The 8427-nt window shown below is 30.3% G+C and overlaps 1 protein-coding gene across 1 annotated transcript; it reads right to left on the bottom strand.

The window, feature by feature from the left end:
• Window positions 1-402: 402 nt before the first annotated feature.
• Window positions 403-7291, bottom strand: LOC137001266 (uncharacterized). Its single transcript, XM_067359838.1, has 9 exons — window positions 7086-7291; window positions 5952-6018; window positions 5749-5826; window positions 5265-5372; window positions 3972-4163; window positions 3337-3390; window positions 2916-3047; window positions 2062-2184; window positions 403-1142 (listed from the first exon to the last, which is right to left on the bottom strand). Exons 2-9 carry the CDS (start codon window positions 5968-5970, stop codon window positions 907-909), a joined length of 942 nt encoding a protein of 313 aa, XP_067215939.1. The 5' UTR covers window positions 5971-6018; window positions 7086-7291; the 3' UTR covers window positions 403-906.
• Window positions 7292-8427: the final 1136 nt, after the last annotated feature.

Raw genomic sequence — 8427 nt, forward strand, 5'->3', positions numbered from 1 at the left:
TTTTCCTTGGGATTGCACGCATGACTTTATTGCACACATACACATTGCACACAAGTATTACTCACATAAAATAGAAAAAATCACAACTTTGACATCAGGAGCGATTTAAATCTACAGAAAGAGAGAGAGAAAGAGAGAGAGGGAGGGAGGGAGGGAGGGAAAGATAGAGAGATCTATGCAACTGTTAATTCGATATCTTCTTTATTTGATTATACACATACACATTGCACAGAAAAAAAAGTAGTGTCAAATCAAATCATATTTTACATCTTAAAATGCTTGAATTTTACATGTAAATGCTTGAATTTTACATGTAAAATTATACAGTATTTATATCGTTATGGCGCGAATACGTTATATACGTTATATACGGCGCGAAAATGCTTGAATTTTACATGTAAATGCTTGAATTTTACATGTAAAATTATACAGTGTTTATATCGTTATGGCGCGAATACGTTATATACGTTATATACGGCGCGAAAATGCTTGAATTTTACATGTAAATGCTTGAATTTTACATGTAAAATTATACAGTGTTTATATCGTTATGGCGCGAATACGTTATATACGTTATATACGGCGCGAAAATGCTTGAATTTTACATGTAAATGCTTGAATTTTACATGTAAAATTATACAGTGTTTATATCGTTATGGCGCGAATACGTTATATACGTTATATACGGCGCGAAAATGCTTGAATTTTACATGTAAATGCTTGAATTTTACATGTAAAATTATACAGTATTTATATCGTTATGGCGCGAATACGTTATATACGTTATATACGGCGCGAAAATGTTTGAATTTTATATGTAAATGCTTGAATTTTACATGTAAAATTATACAGTATTTATATCGTTATGGCGCGAATACAGTAGGAATATTTTTTACGACATAGTGGTCATTTATGATCTTGCAATCGTTTTTGGCACTCACTACAAATACACAAATGTCCACATGGAACAAATATGTACGCGGCAGTAGCATTCAAGCATGTGCAGCATGTACCATTGGAGCGATTGCGCTGGCTTGATGCTATTGTACTAACAGGATGAAAAGGTAAGTGATCCTCTTCTTTATCGCTTAGACCAATCGTTCCAAAATCATCTTCTGGTGTGCGAAAAATATCTTCAAAATCTATAAAATATAAATTAATTAATGATAATAACAGGCGCGTGTTTTTAAAATAAGATCCAGTCCATCGTAAAAAAGCTACAGTTAATTACCCAGCGAGAAATGACCTATCAATCGATGTCAAATCGACATCAAATCGACATCGAAATCATCGATATTACATCATATTGATGTCGATTCGACGTCAATTCGATGAGTCATTTCTCGCTGGGTATAATTATGAAAATCTTTTAATACAAATTAAGAATGCTTTAATATACACTTAATTTTTCTAATCACCGTTTCTAGTCGACCTCGATACACTTTGTACTGTAGCATCAACTTTTTTATAATCTTAAATAATTCTGCCGTCGATAAATTGAATCATTTCATTTTGTAAGTTGAACAAATGTGTGATTATGTGATTTTGAAAACACTGACAAGAAAGTCACTTTTAAGATGTAAAATATGATTATATTTATAGGCGAGATATTAATTGTAGGGAGAAAAGTGTAGGTTAAAAAGTTCACAGTCGAATCTATTCATCCAACTCTATAGAATTGACACTGATTTTCTTTGATTATTCTTCCATACTCTGGATAATCCCACAATGATTATCACATATTTTTACACTTTAAAAGTGTAGCTTTCTTGCTAACGTTTTCAAAATGATATGGTCACACATTTGTTCGACCTTCAAAGTGAAGTGATTCAATTCAGTGACAGCAGAATTGTTTGATACCTGTATAAAAAGGCTAATGCTACGATATACAATACAAGATGCACCGACGTCAATTACGTAGAAAAATTAAATATATGTTAAATTATTTTAGTTTGCAATAAAAGATTTTTATAGCCATTGTCGTATTCTTTATGGCCAATCGGATCTAACTTTAAAAATGTGTACCGTATTATGATCACAAATGGGAATATGTATACTAACCTTCATTATGCACCATCTCATTCTGATCGCTCGAAACTGCTTCTATTTCATTTTCTTCATTATGATCAGATTCGCTCGACAACACTTCTATTTGTTGACTTCCTTGTTCAGTGCTTGTGTGTCCTGAAATAATGACAATATTTATCAACATATTCATTAATAAATATAATTTTTTTAAAATGCTTTATTTTCCATTATGTCAAATTATTACATTTATAAAATCAATAATGTACAAATCTTTATGCTGTATTAATTGTTTAGATATTTATATCGGATAATAGTATATATCATAATAATCAATTCATATTTTTATTATTTTCAAAGTTAATCGTGTTTATTTTTAAAATTATATCGATTCAAATTCTTTACAATGTGATAAAATCCCGAAAAAGATAACATCAAATTGATAAAATACATATATTATTAATTAATATTATCACAGCAATGTAATTATTGTCAGTTTAAGGTAGTACTTTCCGCGACCATACCTGAGAAAATCATATTTCTTAGGAATATTTTTAAATTTTAACTGTATATTAATAAAAATAATACCTACACCTATGCAATGTTAGAAAAAAATTAACCGTACCGAAGCTGAGATATTTAAAGTTAAAGTTAGCACTTTTATGTAATACGTATAAAAAATGCTAACTTTAAATATCTCAACTTCGGTACGGTCAATCTTTTTCTAACTTTACAAATGCGTAGGTAGTATTTCTATTAATATGCAGTTAAAATTTAAAAATATTCCAAAGAAATATGATTTTCTCAGGTATGATCGCGGAAGTACTATACCTTAATATTTATTTCAGTTTACTATACTATATTATATAGCGAAAAATAATATGTTTTACCTGTGATTTCTTCAGTCTGTGAAAGCGTCGTAAATCTGCCGCGTCGTCCACGTCGTTTAGGAGGTCTGCCACGGTTCCTGCTTCTTGTTAGTTCGCCATCCAAAGTAAGTGTGTCCAAATGATGTGAAGTAGCTATGGAAATAATGTAAGTATATAGTCACACACATAATACTCATCATATTCATTTCTAATAAAATAAATCATGTATCCATATCAATAATACATCCGATGTGGATACATTATTGATAATTCTCGATAGACATTTATTTTATTGAAAAATTTCCAAATATGAATTTCCGATATGAATGCTTCATTGAAATATAAACAAATTAAGTATACTAAATCTATCAAAGTTCTTTAAAATATATAAATAAAAACAAATTAACATTGGAAGTAATAAAATTTCGTCTCGGGTACCTACCTTCAATAGAATGAGCTTCTTCGATTTGACTTATGGGTTCGAATGTTTCAGCGGCTGGAAAATAAAAATTATTTTGTATAATTTTCTTCTTTTATATGTTCTAAAATATAACTTATAAGATATATACAAATTACACATTTTTATAAGGTATACATCTATACTGTATAACAACGCTCGGAATTAGTTGCACATTTCGAGCCGATTCAGGAAACGACGCCTCCTGTTCCCCCACTACCGCCCGGCCGCTGGCGGCCGAGCCGTCGATAGCTCCTCTGGCTCAGGAGCGTTTTATATTAGAAATAGGCTGAATTGTTTAGGCATCTCTCAGGAAATCGTAATATTTTCTTCACTACATAAATAATGTTTATTTTCATTAATACATAATATATATATATATTTAATTATTAATGAAAATAAACATTATTTATGTAGCAAAGAAAATATTACTATTTTCTGAGAGGTGCCTCAACAACCCAGCCTATTTCTTATATAAAACGCTCCTGCGCCAGAGCTATCGGCGGCTCGGCCGCCAGCGGCCGGGCGGTAGTGGGGGAACAGGAGGCGTCGTCTCCTAAATCGGCTCGAAATGTGCAACTATTTCCGAGCGCTGCTCTATAAAATACAGATTATTTTACCTCTTTGCAAATTACGACCGCGTCTCGGAGGTCTGCCACGACTGCGTGGAGGTCTGCCACGACTGCGTGGAGGTCTTCCACGATTACATGGAGGTCTTCCACGATTACATGGAGGTCTTCCACGACTCCGTGGAAGATTGGTTCTGGTAATATCCAATTCTGAATCCGGCTCTGAATTAGCAACAACCGATGCTGTCAATTGGAAGAAAATAGTAATAAGTTTTTAATATTGAAAAGATATTATTTTGCAAAATATTCTATATAAAGTCAATAATTAACCGCACATGCAAATAAGTGTCAATTAATAATATAAAATCTGTGATATTTTTTCTCTTATATAATCACTGATACAGTAGATTGCGCATTTGAGTCGTATTTGAGAGTTCGTTATTAATAAACAAAAGATCTTTATCATAAGATAGATAAGCTTTACAATTTCGATTCCATAATTATGTTAACAGAGTGTGCAAGTTGATTCAAAACAAGTGTAACAAATTTAGACAGATTATTCGAGAGATTATTCTGAAAAAAAGTATAAACAAAACCTTATACATACATATATATCAATATCTATGTAATTAAAAGTTTTAAAATTTTGCCGCGTTGTCACAGTAAAATCATATGCTTAATAAAAGTAATCGTTGTAAACTCAAAATAAAACAAGAGGATATGCATCATTTATTTATAATTCACATTTTTATATTTAAAGAAAAAAAAAGAAAAAAAACTTAAAATGTACTCCTTGAGCTGAATGAACGCATTGCACCAACTGTGTAAATATTAAGGATGTCAATTTTAAAAAGAAAAAGAACCTATATGTTTATATGACATTTTTTTACGAAATAATCTTCCAAATAATTTATTGAAACTTTACACTCGTTTTAAATCATCCATCCTGTATGCATGCTTACTATTACGAATAAATAATGACATAAGATAAAATAGAATAATATATCTTTTAAAAATTTTTCAGACAGTAAAATACTCAAGAAAATATTTATCGAAAATTGTCAGTGATACATCCGATATTGAATACGCTTAATTTGAATTTCCAAAATAATAATTTGAATATACTTAGAAGAATTTGCTAAATTTTATCGAAAATTCCTTTTCTTTAAACTCTAAGTAAAAAATTGTTTGTTGTTCGAATTGCCTATTCAAGATACAAAGGGATTTAATTTCTATCTAAATTAAATCTATCGCGCGCGCGCAGTCTTTTAAGAATTTACAAACGTGTGAAAATTTTAATTGAAGATAGAAGCAAAATTTTAACTCAAATTCTTTCAAACGTACCTCGTGATAATCCATGTCTGTCAGATGCAACGTTTGCAATTATTGGCTCTGTTCTATCAACCTCTTGATTTTCAATAACAGTATGTGATATGGACACAGGTTTCTGCACTGTAAACAACGAATATAAATGTTTGCAGAAATTTATAAAACTAAATTATAAATAAAAAAGTAAGGAAGAAAAATTTATTTCTTTTATTTTCATCTTACTGTGAGTATAAAAATATAGAAAAGTTTGTTTTCTACTCTGCCATAAAAGTATACGTAAATATAATAAACTATTAAAATAATTTCTATATCAATATCTTGTAGACACACTATTCACGTATTAAAATGAATCGAAAACAACGAAGCAATATAATTGTCTTTATATATTTTGACGTATTATATACGTCAAAAACAGAACGAAAGTAAAATCGCACTTTAGAAGGAATATGACCGATAAAAATGACAAAGTTAAAATATAAGATATTTATATGTACGATACCTGTATGCGCATCTAATAGATTGTTATCTATTGTTTCCTCATGTCCTGGAGTGTCATCTAAAATATCGTCTTGTAGAGCTACAATAAGAATATATTATTTTCTTTGCCCTCTTCTACAAAGTATATACTACGAAGTATTATATATATATATATATATATATATATATATATATATGTATATATCATGAAATTTTAAAACAAACCAAAGTTCTCTTCAGGCATTTGCGACACCCTGCAGAGTGTTTGCAGAAATTCTCTCAGCGAAAAAGCCTACAGTAATAAAAATTACATTAATATATTATTATATATCATATTATATTATGCAAATAGAAAATTACAATAATTTAACATTAAACATATTACATAAAAATGTGATACAACTTTGAAGAACATATGTATTCCTAAATATGTAATAAAACGCTACAAACAGCTAAGGTCGGATCTTGTTTGTTAATAATTTTAATTCAATGAACAGTACAAACGTTTCAACTACGGAATTTGGCCTTTCTCAATGTATATATATATATATTAAAATAAAGAATCACAATTGATTTGAATAATGTTACGCATACATTTTCCGAAAGTATTATATTGTTTTAATGCTTTATTCTGTATTCGTGATTTACATGTTTAGTTTTATTGTTTATTCTCTGTTTTTGCAACTCGATAACGATCCATTTGAACGTTATACTTAAAATTTCTCTTAAATTTAGTCCTTATAATAACTTAATAAATTATTGTCATTGACATCCTATGTTTTGGGTGTATCAAATTCTGTGTGTGCGGTTTTTTTTTTCTTTGTTTGTTCGTTTGTTTGTTTGTTTGTAAAACAATGATCTTGCAAGAAAATTCATTGTTTTACAAGACTTGACCACAAAAACACAGAATTTGATAGACACGGAACATAGGACAATGCCAATAATTTATTAACTTGTTTCAAGTACTAAGTTCAAGGAAAATTTTAAGTATGACGTTCAAATCGTTATCGAGTTGCAAAAACAGCGGATAAACAATAGAACTATAAATGTAAATCGAATACAAAAGAAAGCATCAAAACAATATAATACTTCCGGAGAACATGTATGCGTAGCATTATTTAAATCAATTGTGATTGCTTTTTTAAATATATATACACTGAAAATCTCCAAATCCCATGGCTGAAACGTTTGTACTGTTCAATAAATTAAAATTATTAGCAAACAAGATCCAGCTTAAGCTCTTTGTAGCGTTTTAATTACATATTTATTAATTAATAGCAAAAGCTATTCTTCTTTCTTTAATTGATATATATTTTTGTCTCTTCTGTCGCAAAATTTCATTTAGAGATATTGAATTACCTTCCAGAGCTCAAATTGACTTGTGCTTCCGCAATTTGTTTGTCGCGCACTATGTTATGTCGGATGCGTACTCTCTTTACGCTACGCCCTTCCGCTAATCTCTCAATATTTATCTCTTGGTCAATAAGTAATTCACCTAAACTTTCTGTAAGATGAAAAGATTATATTGCAGAAATACAGTTATACAATGTATGTTGAAAAGTTATTGTGATAATAAGAAATACGTACGAAGAAACTGCCAAATATTATGATGTATTCCGTCAAATCTGTGGAAAAGTACGTAATGAAAATCTTCCACAAAATTGTTCGTTCTTATTGGCGTATTAAAAACGCAAACTTTTTCTTTCGCAGGAAGCCATGTACGTCTTAAATAGACTGTGAATTGTAATACAGCGGGATGCTCTGTGGATATGAGATCAGCCTCATCTTGAATTATCTTTAAACCTTCCTCAAATGCATCGACCGGTGCCAATGGCAAAGTCATGGCAAAACCAAGAATCTTTCTAGGGGCTGCCATTAAACCTAAAGCTTTCCAGCGTCTTAATATGGCCTGCGTAATATGTAATATTTAATAGAATATTGAATCATATTTAACAAGCAGATGAATCGTGTAACAATAAAAAAGCTATATAAAGAACGCAAAATTATGAAATTTTGTTTTTGTTTTTAGATACTATATATACTATATACTATACATACTATATACGTACCTGATTAAAATGAAACCAACAACCAGTTATACGTGCTTCTGGAAAAACCTTTCTTGCAACTGTCATCGCTGCACGTTCGTAATCACTCATGATTGTCTGCATTCCTTGCAATGCATTCGGATGGAGCTCCTTCACTCTTTGCCAAATCGCATCATACACATCCATTGTGCGTTTTTCACACAATGCAAAAAGGACAGGTATACCCTAATAGAAAGAAAGCAGAATAGTAAATAATATAAAAACGTTTTATTAATATTTATAAGGGGATATCAAAAGCTATTTAATTTAAATTTATATATGACGTTTTATATGCATAACGTACCGTGTCCATAAATCGGATATGAATGCTATATACTTGTATGAAGGATGGCACTCTAGGAACGACCTGTTCAAAAGGATGAATTCTATTATATATTTCAATACATTTTCATCTTTTCTGTTCATTCTTTGTTCTTTCATTTAAACCTTTTATTTTAATCTCGAATGTTGCTTACCGAAAATGTACCATCCATGAATATATCTGAGGCTGCTGCTAGAGCATCTAGTAAGGCATTGGTTGTAAATAATACTGCTCTATAGCCATTATTTGATAATACTGTGCTCTTATAAATGTGTTCCATCGGCCGATAATT

Source organism: Linepithema humile, chromosome 7 (assembly GCF_040581485.1).
Source record: "Linepithema humile isolate Giens D197 chromosome 7, Lhum_UNIL_v1.0, whole genome shotgun sequence".
In the NCBI taxonomy this organism is placed as follows: Eukaryota; Metazoa; Arthropoda; class Insecta; order Hymenoptera; family Formicidae; genus Linepithema; species Linepithema humile.